We start from the raw sequence: 19,724 nt of genomic DNA on the forward strand, positions 1-19,724 counted from the left end.
TGTCCATGTCAGTTGGCTTCTGTTCACTTTCTTCTTTATAGAGAGCACGGTTAACTGTCCTGAAAAACCGGCATCCCATGCTCCACCGCCGCCTAAGTCTAGGCCTAAACCTAAAAAAGCATCAATACCGCCAAAAAATGTTACTGCTGCTGCCACCGCCACCAGCCATAAGAGTAATGAAGCACCTCATGTTAAAAAAAAAGTCAAGGCTCCTGCTAAGCAGCCCCCTGTCCCACCTCCCAAGCCAACAGGTCACAATGCAAATCGAGAAGCTGGTGAGTACTGAATAGGCAGTGCCAGAATGGTGGGTGCATGTGCATGGGGATGCTTGTACTAATTATTCTCTGTGTAAATTGTAATTACTAATGAATCTGCACCTTACTAGCTCTCCATTGGCCTCATACTCCTCCAAAAATGGAGAAATCACTTTCCTGTCTAACGTCTGTATATGTGAGATTAAGTGTTATACAGAGGTGATGTAGAATACCCAGTTAACGGCAAAAAATGAGGGTAGAGGTGTTGGGAGAAGCTGCAACAGTTCCAAGACAAAATTTATCGTAGTTACTCCCCCAAAAAATTGCTCTCGGAAGTGTATGACTACATATTTCTCCTGGAAATAACTAAAATTTTAATAAATTTTACAAGACTACAAGCTCTCTTAAGAGGGCAGAATCTAAAACCACTAAATTAGCCCTAAAGACTGTCAGATATATTTGCCTCTAGGTGCTAGAATGGATTACAGCTCACTGAAAAAGTCCAACTATTCCCTCAGTTGATTGATAGTTTGCAAAGATACAGAATACCCTTATTATGACAAAATATGCTGCCAGATAAATCACAGCTATACCTACCCATTGGGATACTGCTTAGCTATCATTTAGCAATGATATTGTAAGCAGTCAAGCCTACAACACTAAAATCCTTTGACTGAGAGTGGTTATAAATTATAGGATGACAAAAAAAATTAAAACCACCAGAAGGCAATTAAAACACTAGTGAGTTTATCATCAGTGCACTTTGTTTATGCACTAGGCCAACTGGAAAGCTCATCCAGTGCCTGCATTTTTCTCTCCAAATATATCACCATTGATAGATTGCAAATGTTGGCAGGTTTTTGTATTTGAAGCATGAAAGAAGAATCCTATTGAAAACACTACAAAGCTGCTAAAGTTTTGATAGTCACGTTGCCAGAAAAAGTCTTGACATTAACTACACCAGTTACCTGAATGTTCACTTTTGTAGTTAACCCAGAATGCATTGCTTGTACTCCACAGTCAGGTGGAAAACTAAGTTCTTACAGGGTTGGGAAACTTTCTGAAAAGGTAAAGCAAATAGATTTTTATAGAAATTAAGCAATGGATTCAGGTCAAGAAGGTGATTAGATCCATATTTTGAATTTAGGTAAATAATTATCTTAGTTGTTTACTTAAAATAGGCACTATCTTGGGGCCTGATTCTGTTCTAAGTGATTTTGGTGGTACTCCTACTCCTGGGAGAATTCTGTGCCAAAAAATTAAAAAAATACAGCAAAATTCTGCAAATTTTGTCAAAATAATGCAGTATAATCACACCAGTTTCAATTGTTTTGGGTAAGTTATTTAAACTACAATACAGGAAAAAGGTCACAATAACTATTCAGCATTTCCTAAACATATGGAAGTTAAGTTACAAAACTTGGTAAGTAATACCCTGCATTTCAGTTATAATCCTGGATTTTCATTTAAATTACATTACAGAACACCAAACAGAAAAGAAAAAAAAAGTAGAATGTCCTTTTAAATTGCTCAGACTTTCACACATGAAAGTCATACAGTTTTGCTAATCATTGTCCTGGACCTAGCTGGGTGTACTTTGGGAAGTGCTTGGTTCTGATTGTCCTGACATTTTGTTGACTGCTTGGTAAATGTTTTATTTGCCCTCAAAAGTCCTTTTTTTTTTTTTTTTTTAAATGGGTAAGTAAAAATCTAACCCCATTGTGCCACTTTGGCACAGGAAAAAAGGGAGAAAGCTCATAGATCTTCCTAGCTCATTCCCTTAGGGCATGTCTACACTTGCCATTTAAAGCAGGAAAAGTCCTTTTTTTGCACAAAAACCATGGGAGCGTCTACACTTGCCAATGATTTTTTACAGTGAAACTCAGAAGTTTCATCGCAAAAAGAAAACCACCTCCATGAGAGGCGTACAGCCCTTACCGGTAATGCTTTTGTGGTGATGTGCAAGTGAAGATACATTCTTCCTGTTTACACAGCTTTTAGCCTCTGGTGGATATCCTACAGTCAGGATATCCCTGACCACTCTGGCCAGCTGCTCTGCTCTGATGCCAGGTAAACAGCTGTCCACCTGTAAAGCCCCAGGTATTTTGAAACTCCCCTTCCTGTTTTCTTGGCAAGTGCTCACTTATCTGGCCAGGTGACAATGCCTGCTCCACAGGAGCAAACGATCCCCTGCTTGGAGCAATGCTGAGCTACTGGAGCTGATCAGTGTTTGGGGAGAGGAGGCTGTGCAGGGACCCCAGATGCCCCAAGATCACCCCCTCCCATCCCACAAGACCCATGTCAAACTGGAAAGAGCTGCACTGTGGGATAGCTGCCCTAGAGCGCTGCTCTCAACTGCGATGGAAGTGGTGCTAATGTAGACACACTCTGACACCCGAGGAATTCAGTGAGTACACAAACCAGCGCTTTACTTTCACCGGTTCCCGATCACCGGTGAAACTTACAGCACAAAAACTCTGCAAGTATAGACATACTCTTACTGTCATTTATAAGGCTTTACGTCACTCTGGCAATGTAGGGGCCTTAAAACTTTTACAGGTTTTTATGCTCCTGGGGGAATTGACTGAGAATGGGAATAGTTAACTAACAATAGAGTAATTAACAATGTTACTATGCCGACAGGTTGCTATATTTCTGCTTCAGAGAATGAGCTCAATTAACCATCAAACAGAAACATTAAGAACATGTAGGGTTTTTTGTTTTTTTTACAAAAGCTATTTTCTTTAACTTAAAAACATAGTCCAGCCAGGGAGCCCAGCCCATGGAGGAGAATGGGGACATGAGTCAACTGAACTTCACCAGGGCAGTATTTCCAAATTGGAAAAAAAATCAAGTTTTAGCTGAACTATTTTGTTTTTTGATGAAAAATTGAAATTTTCCATGGAAAGCAAACGTTTTTCACAACAAAAGAAAAAGTACTTAGTTGAAAAGCTAATTTTCCATCCAAAAACAGTTTTGATGGAAAATGTTCAGCGAGCCCTAACAATGACAAGAATGATAATACTTCTGACCCATCTGAAATTGGGCAGGAGATGTCACTTGCAGGTTTTCCAGTGTGATTTCAAGTCCAGAGAGGTTCTAAGAAAGAGACAAGATTTTTCAATACCTTCACCTTTTGAAGTTTAACCAGTGACAATTACAGATTGATTGTATATTATGTTGGGATTTTTAACTTTAAGCATGTGTCTAGCCTCACTGATTTCAACCCTGTGCTTAATGCTTTACTGGATCAAGCCCTTTGCTGGATCTCAGCATCTTGCAGGATTGAGCCCTTTGTAAGCACCCTTCACCGTCACAGAAAGGTTTCTACTAAATATTGTGCAGGAATAAGATACTATTTGTTTCCATTGCAAGTTTCCACTTCTGCCTTTAAATTTCGTTTCTTTTTGATTGATTGATCTGTAAATTAGTCACCCCTAAAGCTCTGCTCCTATTCAATACCTGCTTTACAGTGAGGTCCTGCTTTTATGCATTGTATAGCTAGTTTGTGACATAAAAAGAGCAGCAAATGATTTGCCTATGGTCACAAAGCTGAGTCTCTGCAAATTTTTTCAGGTGCACTGCTCATCACCCTATACCAGAGAACCTTCTAAATGTCTGTACCCCATAAAATAGTGTCAGAGGAGAAAACGGCATAATAGACTTTCTCTGTTACTTTCCTGTTTCAGATTTCAGGCAGCCTAAGCATGGAAGCAGTTTTTGTATCATGAGCTTATTTCACTGTAATCAGTTTGGCCAATAGCTGTATTTTGGTTCACATCATAAACTGCTGTTTTAAAGATACAGTTCAGTGAATTTCTGTTGCACATTGTTAGCCTCCTGTTCTACTCTGTAGAACAGGGGTGGGCAACTTTTTGGCCCTAGGGCCACATCGGGTACAGAAATTGTATAGAGGGCCGGGTAGGGAAGGCTGGGGGAGGCTATGCCTCCACAAACAACGAGGCATGGCCTGGCCCCTGCCCCTTATCCAGCCTCCCAAAACCCCCACTCCCATCCAACCCCCCTTGCTCCCCATCCCTGATTGCCATTGCAGGACTCCCGCATCCTATCCAAACACCCCTGCTGTCTGCCCCCTGAGCATCCCCCCAGGATGCCCATCCACCATCCAATCCCCCCCTGCTCCCCGCCAATTATCCAACCCTCCCTGCTCCCCCCACCCCACGTTACCTGTGGCGTGGGAGAAAGGGGGATTCAGTCCTTTCCCTGTGCGTTTCCCCTGCTCGTTTGGCTGCTCTTCCTGGCAGTCGGGCAGGGCTCATTCCCTCTCTGGGCTTGACTGCTGGGGACAGGGACCAAGCATGCTGGGGGTGGGGAGAGGGGCCTGGCTTGCTCTGCCCCTGTCCCCGGCAGCAGGGCCCAGGCTCCTTGACACCTCCCCGTCCCCTGACTGCGCCTCCCTGGAGCACCAGGTCTGGCAGTGCTATAGCCGTGCCGCCCCAGGTGCTGGGGGAACTGTGACTGGGAGGGAGGGAGGGAGGGGAGCAGAAGGGGAAGGGCCAGGGGCTAGCCTCTGCACCGCGCTGCCGGGGAGTCGGGCTGGCTCCTCCGTGAGCCTGTTCTCACCCTGATCCCTGGCAGGAAGTCAGAGAGAAGGGTCCTGTGGGCCGGATGTGGCACGCGGGCCATAGTTTGCCCCCGTCTGCTGTGGAAGGAAGGTCTGGTGACCATCTGGCCTAGTGGTCAGCTCCTCATGACTTTACAAGTTCTGCCAGTCTAGTCATCCCAGAGGGAGCCCCAGCTGCAGCCTCATTACCCCCTCATGTTCCAGTTGCTCTGTCATTACAAAGGAGCTGGGGGGAGGCAACATAGGGGGGACCCCCCTACACACTCCAGCGGGTATCAGCACAGGGCCCCCAGGAGTCTCTCAATGTGGCCAGCCCAGTTACCGAGTTACTCCAAAGTATGTATCCCCCCAGTCATTTCCTATCAGTCTGATGCTCCTCAGTTTGCGGCATGGTTGCGGGCTAAGCAGACTCTCCTCAGTCTCTTAGGGTATGTCTACACTGCAATTAAAAGCCCGCGGCTGGCCTGTGCCAGCTGACTCAGGCTCAGGGGCTGTGTCATTGTGGCATAGATGTTCAGGCCTTGGCTGGAGCCCAGGCTCTAAGACCCTGTGAGGTGGGAGGGTCCCAGAGCTTACCCGAGCTCTGCAATTAAACAGCCCCTCAGCCTGAGTCCCAGGAAACCAAGTCAGCTGGCATGGGCCTGCCCTGGGTGTCTAACGGCAATGTAGACATGTCCTCAGGGTCCAGTTCAGTTAGACAATCTGTCTCAGGGCTTTCAACTCTCAAGGAGCGAGGGAACCCAAATCCCCCTTCACAAAGTTGTTGCCGCTCCCTGCACAGTTCTGAGCATCAGCCTTGTTTCTTGGTGCCACATGCAGAGCAGTTAATTCTCCCACCCCCTTTCTTCTGGGCTGCCAATGTCCTTAAAATGTTCCTCCACAGGGAACATGCTTTGCATCTGTTGAGGAGCAGGGCCTCCTAGCACAGGATTGCTCTGTTCCCCTCCCTGGTTCAGTGTGGGGCCTGTTGACCCCATTCCATACTTGGAATGTTAATCCACTGATCTGTTATGTGATTTTTTTTTTAAATGCTCTCATTCACTGTCTTAGTTTTAATGCATTTCCCCTTACAACAAAAATGTGTGACTTCACCAGTGTTTTGGTTAAAAGGATTTAATTGTATGGGTTTTTTTTTTTTAAATGAGAGTCAGAATTCTTGTATTCTCTCCCAGCTTAGCCACTGACTCTTTCTGTGACCGTGGGCAAAACAGCTAGCTGTGCCTCAGTTTCCCCATCTGTAAAGTCGGGGAGAAAAGCCTTACAAGAACATTGCAAGACATAATTGGATGATATTGATAAAATGCATTTAGATATTTCATATGAAAGGTGCTATGGAACGGCAATAATGATGATAGTCTATAATACTCTGACAAAAAAACGTAATAGGAAAGGTTAGTTGTAAAAATCGTTAACTTTAGCTGCAGACTAACTGGGATTATTTGTATCTTTTTGGGGCCAGCATTGTTTAGAAAAGAGGAACCAGGGAAGTTTTCACTGGAGCTAGTTCTCCACAGAATGCATGCAACTAATTCTCACAACTGCTCTATGTGCACGTACATCTCAAGGAGGATGTACAATCATGCTTTAATGATTGTGAAACAAGACTTATACACAGACATAGTAACATTTTCAAAAGCCCCTAAATGATTTAGGAAACTAAGTTTCATTTTCAAGAGTGACTTAGCACTGATATGCTTAAGTCCCACTGAAAGTCAGTAGCTCGTAAGTCTCTGAGTCACTTTTGAAAATGAGACAGGCTTCTGTCACCCAAGCACTTCTGAAAATTTGTCTTGATGTGTAGCTAGCTATTCAGTCAGGACAACTGTGTTATTATTTTAAACAACTGGATTTTTAAGATTATTACTAGGCATTGACCTAGTGGTCACCACAGAGTGATGACAGTCAGGATCTCTAGCCTCAGCTCTAATGACCTGGGGCAAGTACTTACACCTTCTGCCTCTACCCACCTCTAAAACTGGAAGTAATAAGACTTACCTACCTCACAGGGGACTTGTGAGGACCAATTAGTTAGCTGATGTTTGTCAAATGCTTAGAGTTATAGAAGTACTAAGTATAGTTATTTTATTATTAAAATATCAATTCAAGATACAGTTCAAATGGTTTAAAGAAAAACTGCATTTCTGAGGTTGTAAAATGTTTGTCTTTTCTCATTCTAGCTAGTTCCTCTCACGTAAAAAAATTACCCGTCTCCAAGTCATCTTCTTCACAATCGCTTTCATCCACATCATCTCATCCAAAAGCCTCTAAGGAGACAGCACCTAGTAAAACGGGCACATCAGGGACTTCCAGGGGCAAGAAAAAACCCGGGAAGCAGTCAGCCCCACGAACCCGTGCAGATGGGGACGTTTCTTCCACCTCCAATGCAGCAGCAAACAGTTTAGAAACAAAGGTGGAAAACTCTCAGCCAGAGCAACCTCCCGTCATAATTTCTGAATCTGAAGATACAGACCAGCAGAGCAAACTGATTGTCCCTCCTCCTCCCACTGCTCCTCCTCCTCCTCCACCGCCGCTGTTGCCGCCTTCCTCTCTTTCTTCAGCCAGTCAGTCCACTGACACCTCAGAAACACCAGATGTACCCATTAGCACCAAAGCAGGCCTGTCTGTCCCAGGCTCAGATTCTAATCCTCTTCTCCAGACTGAACATGAAACAGACAATGAAGACCTTAGCAGTATAGCCCTAGACAATAGCCTGGATAGGAGTGAAGAAAACACAACATGGTAAGACTCTACTGTCATTTATAAGCAATAAGGTACACAGCACATTGCCAGGGGTGGCGAAACTATTCAGATAAAGTAAGAAACGCTCTCAGTCTTGTACCTTTGCCTAACACTTGAATCAAACCTATCAGATCGAAAACTTTAGTTAACTTTATTTTCATTATTATCCATTTTCACTTGCCTTTACACTTCCATGTCCCAGGCACAACCAAAAGTAGAAGTGGCAAAATACATGAACAAAACTTGAAAATCCTTTCCCAACATAACCAGAACATTTGCAATAGCAACTGCTCCCCTCTGCCACCCTTTTATAAGAATAATAACAATAAAAAAAAATACCCTGAGCAGATCTTTCTATCAACCAGAAAGGAAGAAGAATCAGAGACTCTATAAAGTCCAGAAGGGACTTCACTATTGCCATTCTGCATAACAGGAAGGGGCCCAAATGTTACAGTGATGGGCATCAATACCAAACCCTAAATAACCTTCCCCGGAGGCCCTGCCCTTGCACCACCTCTTCCCCCAAGGCCCCACCTCCCACTCGCTCCTGTCTCCCCCCCCCCATAGCTCCCTGACTTTTAAAAGTGATGGGACCATGGCCCCCTGGCCACCCTCCCCCCACCGTACTGGTGCCTCTGAACCCAGTCACTTTCAGCATTAAACAGTGTTAAACAAGGTCTGGGGTTTGGTATCCAGAAAGCTTAGCCTGCTTAGTACCATGGCAAGCACACTGTTAAAAATCATTCAACCTTTTATAAAAGATACAGAGAAGAAGGAAAAACAGTTAAAGCATTGGAAATGTAAAGCAGTGGTTCTCAAAGCTGGTCCACTGCTTGTTCAGGGAAAGCCCCTGGCTGGCCGGGCCGGTTTGTTTACCTGCCGCGTCCACAGGTTCGGCCGATCGAGGCTCTCACTGGCCGCAGTTTGCCGTCCCAGGCCAATGGGGGCTGTGGGAAGCGGTGCGGGCTGAGGAATGTGCTGATGTAAAGTATTAAGAAAGGCTTTCATTTTAACAACGTCCCTTCTCCCCTTTCCCTTTAGCTGGAGAAAATTTAGAAGGAAACCTCCACCTCCCCTCTCTTAGATGGTATCGAAGATGGCAATAATTGTCCATCTGGGGAGAAGAGAAGTTAGTTGAGATGAGCTGGAGCTGCTGTTGGTATTGCTATTTTTAAAGCCCAAAACTGGGGAAAGGAAAAGTATTGAGCTGAGATGGACTGAAGCTGCTGTTGTAGCTACTGTTGCTAAAGTCTGATCCGGTTTCATCTCATGCGGTGTTTGGGATTCATCTGGGGTGGTGATGTATCTGGGTCCCTCTCTCTGGCCCAGTCTGGTCAGAATATCCATTGGGATTAGGACGAAGAAGATCTGGGGGGTCCCAGCATATGGTGGAGTTGGCAGCCATGAGGGTAAAGCTCACTCCAGTAGCCTCCATCTATTCTCCCCGCCCCCCCGCCCCCAAGTCTTTCTTTTAAAAAAGGGAGTGATGGGTGGAATAGCCCATCCCTTCATTATTGTGTCCACCAATTTGGCCTAGTATCCGACACACCAATTTTGGTTCATTAATTTCTGGTTCTACAGCTTCTGTTTTTACCAAGCATGATTTCAACAGAGTCCTTGAATCAGATCAATGTGGTCTTTTTTTTTTTGGTTGGACTAATTTAGTGTCTATGTCTGGTTCTCTTGCACTTGTTTATAACATTCATTACTAAACTCAACTTGACCAACTTTTCATCAACATTTGTTATTTTAGGTTATTGTAACGTCATACGGACTGAGCTCACAATTAGGGTAAACTTGTCAGCCCCATTTTCACAACAGTGCTCTGTTTTCCTCGCAAGAGAAATCAACATCATTCACAACCACACTAAGCAGTTCTAGTTTCTGCACTTAGGTGGCATAAAGGGGCTGTAATCCAGATGCTAATCGCCAGCAAAGAATTCCCCTGGCATAGAGGAACTCCCGGCTAGCACATCTGTGCCATGATCAAGCCCCTGTGCCTCTGCCCTTCCCCCTCATCCCACACAGAGGGTAGAAGGGCAGTGGGCATGGGGCATGTCCTCCACTGATGTAGGCTCCATTAAGGAGAGGTGTACACAAGTGGTGTAACTTAGAACTACCTGGTAGCAGCAGTAAGTGACGGAGTCAGGCTGGTCTTCAGATCAGGTAGCTGGAACTGACCCTTTTGTACCATCCCATCCCCCTACATCAAGCAGACTTCTGGCTCAGGAGAGAATCTCCCGCACTGTATACATCTCCGATTGTTGGCTGTTAAGGTTTTTTTGTATTACTGGTGCAGCTCATCATTAAGACCATTTGCATCTCTTTATATATAAGATTAAGTCAGTCTGAATAAAATAGCTTGTATTTTCATGCTTGCTTATCCAGGCGGTCTCCTTTTGGTGTTCTGTGTTGCTTATCTTAATGTTACAGCGTCTTTATTATGTATCAACAGTTCAGTTACCAAAGAAGACCAGGAAGAGGAGACTCCTAACCTAGCAAGTCCTCAACCAACAGAAGAACCTCCTGAGCCTATGGCCAGTCCGGAAAGTGAGAGCAGCAAAGAGAGCCACACCAGTGACTCCGATTCAGATGGGCCAATACTCTACACTGATGATGACGACGACGACGACGATAACACAAGTGCAGAAAGTAAGACAATTTAAAGAGGGATGTGTGGGGGAGAGGTGGTCACTTTATATGAATGGCAAAAGTAACCCATCAGTAAGCAGGTAGTTTAACTCAGCTATTTTCTGGAAGAGATTCCTTCATCTTTGGTTATGGACTTCTTAGGCATTTGACTCTCTTAGCAAAGATGATACATTGTGCGTGTGAAAGTTTTGAAATTTCATCTGAGTGACCTATCTTGGAATGATCAGGAGGAAGCTGTTTGTCACTGTGCTGAGTTGGGATGCAGGGGAACGGCAGTCTCGGTTACACGATTGCTTGAGTATTTCATTCATTTGGCCATTGGTCCAATACAAGGCAAGCAGTATTAAAAATGTTATTTATAGGGGTACGGTGTAGCTCGGTGGATTTTCTACTGAGATTGGGTCCCACCATTGATTGAAGTATATTGGTGGGGCAGTGTTGGGAGGCATGCATTGTCATTGTCCATGCTGTATCTGGTTTTTGGCTGAATAGATGACTACAGCCCCCACAGCTTTCCATCTAAAATACTTTACAAGCACTAAATGCACTTTTAAAAAATGGATTTTCACTTTTGTGATGATTTTAACAAATTAGGTGATGTCTGCAGAGTGCTTTGAAGATGAAAAGCACTATAAAAGTGCTAAGTAGCATTAAAAAATGAGGAGGGGGTGTGAGGGAGAAGAGGAGAATTAGACTGAACAGAGTAAGGCTTAAGAAAAGAGAAGCAGTTTGCTAAACATGCTGTTAAAAAAGGAAATAAAGTAACCTGTAATGTATCAGATTTCAGGCAGCCTCAAGCCCAGATTTCTCATTTTTATCATATCACTTCACAGATGATGGGCGAAGCTTGTAAATTCACTCACTGTCTTCGAACCTCTTGGCTGTCAGCTTGTTCTTTTCTGAGTCCTTTAGCCTTTTATCGTCATGAGCCAAGTTGAAACTATTTTTCTTCTGATGTTAATTAAAATTCCTCTTTTGCATGTGGAAAAAGAGGTGGTTGTGGGGATGTATTAAAAGTTCTCTCTGATAGTTTGCATCTGTAACCTGAGTGTGAATGAACTCTCTGTCCCCTTCCTTTTTTCCTCAGGCTCTTTAGCAAGTAAAATCCGTCGTAGGGATACTCTTGCTATCAAACTTGGCAACAGACCATCTAAAAAAGAATTGGAAGACAAAAACATCTTGCAGCGTACCTCTGAGGAGGAGAGGCAGGAAATCAGACATCAGATTGGAACGAAGCTAGTGAGGTATCCATTGCAATCTGAGGGTGGGTTTGGGAGGTAGGGAAAAAAACAAGAACATTGGCATCACATCTTAAATGCAGCCGCGGTATTTGGTGCAGGATATTCTGGGTTGCCAGGTCTGTGAACACCTGATACATTCTTACAATGTGAACTAAATTATTTTGTGTACTTGAAAGCCAGATAAAAAACATATTTTATTCCTTAACGGTAGGTGTGGTGCATCATGTGTGTGGAATTCATGGGGCACTTTCCCTTTATATAGGTGTGTGGTTCTTGCCACTGGTGTCCTGGCCAAATTCCAACTCCAGTAATCATATTGTGCTTACCTACATTTCCTCCATAGGTTAAACTGAATACACTGTTCTTAACTTCTTGTCCTAAGCTGCCTTGCGTAGTATTGGTGGTATTGGCGTGCTCCACTCCAGAGGTGGCTGCATTTTGGCCGTGGATAATAGATTATTAAGTCACCTTAGTGGCTACATGGTTATGTTCATGTAGAGCTTTACACTCAAAGGAGAGTGTAAACCTGTGAAATCACTATGAAGTTTAACACAGTCTTATCAAACTTTTAACATTTCAGTCAGCACCTGGCACTTTAAGGGTTTGATTCAAAACCCATTGAAGTCAATGAAAGTCTTGAACTACTGATGAAAAACACTATATAAGAGCTAGGTATTACATTATTTTATATTATTAATATTGTTATTATTCAATGGGCTTTGGATCAGGTCTACATTTTCTATGTACTTTTCACAATGAGTGATTGCTAAATAGATTAAAATCACTCATTTTTAACCCTGTCTGACTTTGTTCAAACTCTGTAAGCTGGAGATAGTCATGTACACACTTGAAAATTTGTACATAACTCAGTCCTCCATTGACATGGGCTACTTTAATATATATACACAGTTAGTGCAGCTCATTGCCTTAACAGGTTTCTTCTCTACAATGCAAATCAATGGAATACTGTGTTTGTGGGCAACTTCCATTTTCATGCCAGTCCCCTGTAGCTACATCTCTCCTGCTTCTCTTACCAGAAAGTCCATCCTGCAGAGCTCAGCTGCTCAGCCCCACTTTCCAGCCTACCTCTGTGGCTCCAGCCCCTCACTGAAGCTTTGTGCGCTCACCCACCTGTCTTTGCCCCTTCCTTCCATTGTCCCACAGACCTGCTAAGATTATCTAGTGCAGGTTCCCAGTCTGATGGACATGATGAGATTAATTATGTCAGTGATGCTCCCTGGTGAATTGTAGGAGGTTTACTAGACAGAGAAGCTGCCTCTGGGTCTTCTGACTTTCACAGATACCCAACATTAACTTTCCTGTTGAAATTTCTCCTGTTTCTTTGCAGCCCAGAAGTGAATTTCTTTAGTAAATTTATGACAATATTAGCCATGTTTTCTAGGATATATGCCTGAAAATAAGTAGTTTTCAGACATTTTTAAAATGTTCAGATACTTTTTGGCATGTAGGTAACTAAAATAGTTTTGATTTAAATCTCCAGACTTTGCATATACATCTCTACCCCGATATAACATGACCTGATATAACATGAATTCGGATATAATGCAGTAAAGCAGTGCTCCGGGGGGGGGGGGGGCAGGGCTGCGCACTCCGGCAGATCAAAGCAAGTTTGATATAACGCAGTTTCACCTATAATGCAGTAAGATGTTTTGGCTCCCGAGGACAGCGTTCTATCTGGGTAGAAGTGTATGTAGCACTCAGTCAGTAGTGTGCATTTTGCTGTGTTTAAAACAAATGAAATTGAAAGAATTTATAAATGCATGAAAATATTCCAACAGTTGCACAGTATATTACAATACAGTGCAGGGAGTTTTTGTACAGATTATTCCTTCAAACTAGATCCCAAAATGGAGTATTTTAGAGCCTTTTTTTTTAAAGGTTTGCACACACAATTACCATGATTGCATTCACACATTGGTCATTGGCATGTCTAAGTAGCCAACTGTGCCTCAAACTAGACATATGCCGACTCAGTAGCCAGTCTATGTGCTCAGTTGTAGAAAGTGCATTCTGATTAACTGTGCAGTTGCACACCTACCCCTCAGTGGTAAATGAATAGCATTAAAAGCATTAAAGGAGTTGCATTGCAGACTTTAACAAAGCAACCTACTGTTTTTATTGTTAACCTTTGCTTGATAAATCTTGGCTTATAAATGGTCATTTAATTTGTACTCACAGGAGACTTAGCCAGAGGCCCACAACTGAAGAGCTAGAGCAGAGAAATATCCTGAAGCGTAAGTATTCTATGCAGATTAGTGTAATTATTTATTCAGCAAAAAAGCACAACTGTGGGATTCATTAGGAACCTTGACAGTTAGTGTAAAATGCTAGATTCATGCCTGGAGAGAGATGGTGCTTGGTGAAGTGGCATCTTGACATTAGACTCATCATAAATCTGTAATGGCAGCAGTAAATATAGGCTGTATTCAGGGAGACAAACTGAGTCACTGGTCACACCCATACTCTCTCCCTTGACATCAGTGGAGCTGCATGAGTGTGACTGAGCGCAGAATCTGCTCCTACTTTTTTAAAAATCAGTCAGACAGGTACTCCTTAAAGGTATTTTTAATACTTTTTAATCACTTCCTGCTAACTTTTATAAGAAGGATGGGAAATAACCAGTGCCCCCCCAAACAGGGGTAGACATGAGTGAGTAAAGTACAAAGAGCAAAAGAGAGGTGAAACGTCCTGGAGGAGAGGAGACAATGCATTTCAGCTCCTTGAAGATGTCAAAAAAACCATTGCCTCCCTAAAGCTGTATTAGTATTGCTGGGTTCCTATGTAATGGGGAGGGAGGAGGAGACGCAGCATGCCGCCAGTGATGGCAGCCTTGTCCACCCTCACATCCGCTTCTCCCATAACTATAGTTGTGCATTTTTCCATATTGCCCCTATGCACGGAATATCCTCGCTCAACTGATCCACTCATTGCTCAGGACTCACCTTGCCTGACAGCTACAAGAAATTGGCCGTCATCCTGAATAGGATGCGTATAGCTGACGTGTTGTTTAATTGTTGAAAAAAACAATGGGTATGAAGTATATTGTACATACTTTGATTGTTTGCCCATCTTTCCCCTTATTTATGTTGCTCGCCTACTCAAACAGGTAAGCTCTTTGGGGTAGAGATTTGTGTCTTCCTTTGTGAGTACCCAATACCTACCATATTATGGGTTCTACCAGCATATGAGTAAGAAATGACAGCAATAATAATAGGAAAATTAGTCCATTTACAACCAAGAAAACCCATCATCTAGACCTGATGTGTAGAACTTTTCTAACTGTCACATAAATGATACAATGTGTGAAATGCTACATTTTCTCACACATAGTCAACCATTGCATGCCTGGAATCCATCTACACACAATGTGTGAGTGGAAGAGAGGGAGAGAAGAAGGCATGGATGGTATGCCCTCTGAAATCCAAGTGACTCTGGTAACATCACTTGACCAGGCCAACAAATCAAAAAAAAGTTATCAGCTTTCAGGAAAACCATAAAGCTGATAAAATACCAGTGGTGTCATCCAGCATCTCAAAAGTTAACTAGGATAATTACTAAAACTGTAGCTTCTGGTTATCTGCTATGCACTGTGGTACATAAAAGAGGGTTCAACAAAGTCCTAGCCAAGAGGTGATCTGCAATAAATTTTGTAATTACACTATCAAATGTAATAAAGATAAATTGTGAAGTATAACCATATTAATCTGATAACCAGTCAGCAAACACTGGACCATATCCCAGGTTTAAATTCTCATATGGTATTTCCCGGAGCCCTGGGGCTGGGGGCTTCTGCCCTGCACAGCGCACCAGGGCTCAGAGCTCCTGCCCTATGGGGCATGGTGGTGCTTGCATGGGCTTAGGGTTCCGGCCCTGCGGGAGACACCAGGGCTCGGAGCTTCTGCCTAAAGCCTTTGAAAATATTTACCGGAGCTCCACTCTGGACAGCTCCGGCTGAATTTAAGCCCCGACCAGTTGAGAAAGATAATTCCAAAAACTCGTATGAGTATATTACAAGCTACTTCTGCTGACTTTGAGGATACCAGTTACACTTTCCCTGTTCAGGTCTAATAAACATGATCTATCAACATGTCAAAGGACACAATCAAACTAAAAATCACACCTAGAACTAATTTTTGACCTACTACTGTTACATGTAACACCAAAGATGAATATAGGTGATAGAGATTAGCAGAAGATAAATATTTTCTCTGTCATTTCAGTTTGTTTATCTTATGGGTTTGACAGCACTTTGTGTATAGTAACTTTCACTGTTTTCATAGTATAAACAGTCATTTTCCATGAAAAGACAAGCCTGGGAACTTAAATTTATAACTCTGCTGGACACTAAAAACCATGGTTTTAACAGAGACACTGGATTTATGGCTCATTACAATTTGTAATACACCCTACTGCCTGCTAACCCTCCATTTGTCTACAACTGCAGAGGTGTTAATTGCCTACTTCGTTTTAAGTGGTCTCCTACAGTGTGTCTATGCAGGATTGTTATGCTTAACAATCTTTCCCACCTTGAATTTAGCTTGAACACTCAGGTTACCATCCCCAGACTTGAAGAAGGACTGGTCTACAGTGAACACTTACATCGGTATAGCTTTGTCTCTCAGGGGTGTGAAAAATCCACACCCCTGGTGATGTAGCTATGCTGACCTAATCCCCCTGTGTGCACAGCGGTAGGTTGATGGAAGAATTCTTCCGTTGACCTAGTTACCACATCTCAGATCAGGTCTGCACTTATGCTTATGTTGGCAAAACTTTTGTTGCTCTGGGGTGTGAAAAAAACACACACCCTGAGAGACATAATCTTTTCTGGCATAAGCATTCATGTGCACAGCGCTATGTTGGCGGGGCACACTCTCCAACCAACATAGCTACTGCCACTCATTGAGCTGGTTTTATGTTGTCGAGAGGAGAGCTCTCTCTCGTCTGCATAACGCGGCTACATGAGCGCTCTTACAGCGGCACAGCTGTATCGGTACAGCTGTGCTGCTGAATGCTTATAAGTGTAGACATGGCTTCAGGGAGGGTGGATTAACTACACCACTGTAAAAATAATGAAGAGTCCTTGTGGCACCTTAGAGACTAACAAATTTATTTGGGCATAAGCTTTCGTGGGCTACAGCCCACTTCATCAGATGCATGGAGTGGAAAATACAGTAAGCAGGTATAAATATACAGCACATGAAAAGATGGGAGTTGCCTTACTAAGTTGGGGGTCAGTGCTAGCGAGGCCAATTCAATTAGAATGGATGTGGCCCATTCCCAGCAGTTGACAAGAAGGTGAGTATCAGCAGAGGGAAAATTATTTTTTGTAGTGACCCAGCCACTCCCAGTCTTTATTCAGGCCTAATTTGATGGTGTCCAGTTTGCAAATTAATTCCACTTCTGCAGTTTCTCATTGGAGTCTGTTTTTGAACTTTTTTTGTTGAAGAATGACCACTTTTAAGTGTTATTGAGTGTCCAGGGAGATTGAAGTGCTCTCCTACTGTTTACTGTTTTAAGTGTAAACATACCTTCACCTACCTGGTCTCTCTCATTTTCCTGTAGTATTTGTGTGAGTCTTGCTCAGAGAAGCAGGAGAAAGAAAAACATTTAAAACATTTAGGAAAATTTGATTGTAAAAGGTGGCGTGGGCACTCAAGAGCACATGTAGTACCTGAAACTACTTTTTATTCATTTTTTAAATTTACTATATTTCAAGTTGATGGTGATCTTTTAAATGCCAAATAGGTGTGTTTCTTATGTTGACAGTGCTCGTAGCCCATTACCAGAGTAGGTTTTCTGAAATTCTCTTAGCTCTTAAGCCAAATCTATTGTTTATGGGTTTATTATGCCCACTTCTGATGGACTGTTCTGAAATGTTTACATCCCTCACATTCCTGTGTTGTTGTGTGCAGGATTTGTGAACGAGTCAGAATTTCTTTCATAAAGTTTCCTTTCTGCTATGATGGGTTGTGTTAGTGTTAGAACTGCCCATAAACAGAGCAGTACTGCAGCTGGAGAATATTTGTGATTTGATTTATTTTTTAGCATACATTTGGGATAGATGAGCTGATGCACAGATCAAATTGATCCAAATGTTTGCCCCAAAATTAAGTTGAATCCAAACCTTTCATAAGGTTCGAAAAAGTTTTTAATACTTTGGTTTTTTGCATCTCTACCTAAAACAGGGATTTATTATGTCAAAAGATATTTTTTATTTTTATAGTTTCAGCTAAACCAGGAAGTACTGGAAATCCTGTGACAGAGATTCTAGCCTGATTTCTAGATCACAGAGCCTTGGATAAGTGTGTATAAGCATCCAGACTTTTGTACCCTTCCACATTAAAAATAAAAAGTTAAGCAGTAACTTGAATGAGTTCTAACACAGGCTGGTTTCTTGCATGCTGACTTTGAACCATTTTAGATGTTCCCCCTTGAATCAATTATAGTATTGCATTACAGCAAGGAAGCTTTTTCAACTCTCACATGGAATCAAGTTTACAGCCGTTGTGTTTTTCTGTAGCTGTGAAGAATAGCAAGGCTTTCTGGACTGTGTGCCTGTCCTCCTGCCAAGCCTGGCTTTTTAGAAACATGATGTAGCTTTTGGTGCTAGTTAGGGAATATTAATGATTATCTTTGTACGTGAAAACAGAAAACAGAAACTGCTTTTGCTTTCCACAGCATTCCAGGATCCTAGTGCTTTGTTTGTCTTCTTTTTCATTTCCCTAGCAATCCTACAAAGTAATCTAAACATAGCTAATCCCCACAGGGACTCAGTGGAAAGTTCAGTTTTACGCTCCTGGATTACTTTATAGTTGAAAACAGAACAGTCCTTATGCAAAAAGATTTCTCTCTTTTCTTCCTGACTTTCTGTGGTGAATTAAATGTCCCATAATGATGCCAGGGTCTAAAATGCCAGTATTTGCTGACACAGTAGTGGCATAGATATTTATTTCTCCAAGGTCACTGATTTAAAGAGACACCAAAATATCCCACAATTGACATCAATTTAAAATTCCTCTAATCTAGGATCAGATTCTGGCTTGGGCAGTGCCTTCATGTATGTTCCAGAAGCAGCAGCCAGGAGAGGAAGGAAACCATAGAATAATTTTTCCAGTCAAATTCCAGCTGCCCTTCAACCTAGAGGAGATCACTCTGCAGGTTGTCATAGGTGGAGCTGCAGAGGGACATTCCAGGATAGGGCTTGCAGATTGCGAGCACGGTGCGTACATTTTACTCTCTCCCCCATACAGATTTTTGCTCCGAGAGTGGAGAGCAGCCGAACTGTGATTCCTTGAATACTTCTTTTGCAGCATGAATGTTCATGGGCAAGTCAGCCACTTTCATACCTTCAGCCAGAATTTGGCACTAAGGAGGGATTTTCTAAACTAACTATGGGAGTTAGGAGCACATCTGACTTTCAATGGTGATCATGCTCCTAAATCACTTAGGGATCTTTCAAAATCTCACCCTGTATGGCCAATTACAGAAATCAAAAACGTTATTCTATTGCTGAGAACTGTTTTAAGGACAGTATTTATGTAGGAATTGCACTAAAACAATGTTTGGTGGTGACCAGATAGCAAGTGTGAAAAATCGGGACGGGCGTTGGGGGTAATAGGAACCTATATAAGAAAAAGCCCCAAATATTGGGACTGTCCCTATAAAATTAGGACATCTGGTCACCCTAGTCTTCTTGCCAAACTATCTCCTGTGCATCCTCTTGTGGTCTAGGGTTTTGCTACAGGCAGCCTGTCTCTGTTTTTCCCTCTTGGACTGTTCAAATAAAACTTCACCCAGGCATTTTCTTGGACAAAAATATCCCTCCTTGGAGTCTGGGTTTATTAATGTAAAATAAACTCTAAATGAAACTTAAAATCCCAGACAAAGTCCGTTCAGAATCCCACACAACACAAGGTTTCTCTTCCTCCCCCAGCCCTTCCTGCGTGGGGCCTTTTGCATTCTCTCTCCTGCAAAGACTGGATCTTTCCCAGGGGTCCCTACTATGGTCAACTCCCATAGTCTGAGGAGCAAAGAGTCCTGTGGCACCTTATAGACTAACAGACGTTTTGGAGCATGAGCTTTCGTGGGTGAATACCCACTTCTTCGGATGCATCCGACGAAGTGGGTATTCACCCACGAAAGCTCATGCTCCAAAACGTCTGTTAGTCTATAAGGTGCCACAGGACTCTTTGCTGCTTTTACAGATCCAGACAAACACGGCTACCCCTCTGA

General features: G+C 42.8%; 1 protein-coding gene across 3 annotated transcripts in view; it reads left to right on the plus strand.

Moving 5' to 3' along the window:
• The window catches only part of PHACTR2 (phosphatase and actin regulator 2), a 121,979-nt gene that overhangs the window by 77,584 nt on the left and 24,671 nt on the right, over positions 1 to 19,724 (plus strand). For 2 of the 3 annotated variants that reach the window (XM_045010827.1, XM_045010828.1), the window contains 5 exons: positions 42 to 275; positions 7,017 to 7,578; positions 10,034 to 10,230; positions 11,318 to 11,474; positions 13,671 to 13,726. In XM_045010827.1, coding sequence (XP_044866762.1) covers positions 42 to 275; positions 7,017 to 7,578; positions 10,034 to 10,230; positions 11,318 to 11,474; positions 13,671 to 13,726 — 1,206 coding nt within the window. The remainder of the gene's footprint in view (positions 1 to 41; positions 276 to 7,016; positions 7,579 to 10,033; positions 10,231 to 11,317; positions 11,475 to 13,670; positions 13,727 to 19,724) is intronic. The other variant, XM_045010829.1, reaches the window with a different exon arrangement.

Source organism: Mauremys mutica, chromosome 3, assembly GCF_020497125.1.
Source record: "Mauremys mutica isolate MM-2020 ecotype Southern chromosome 3, ASM2049712v1, whole genome shotgun sequence".
NCBI lineage: Eukaryota > Metazoa > Chordata > Testudines > Geoemydidae > Mauremys > Mauremys mutica.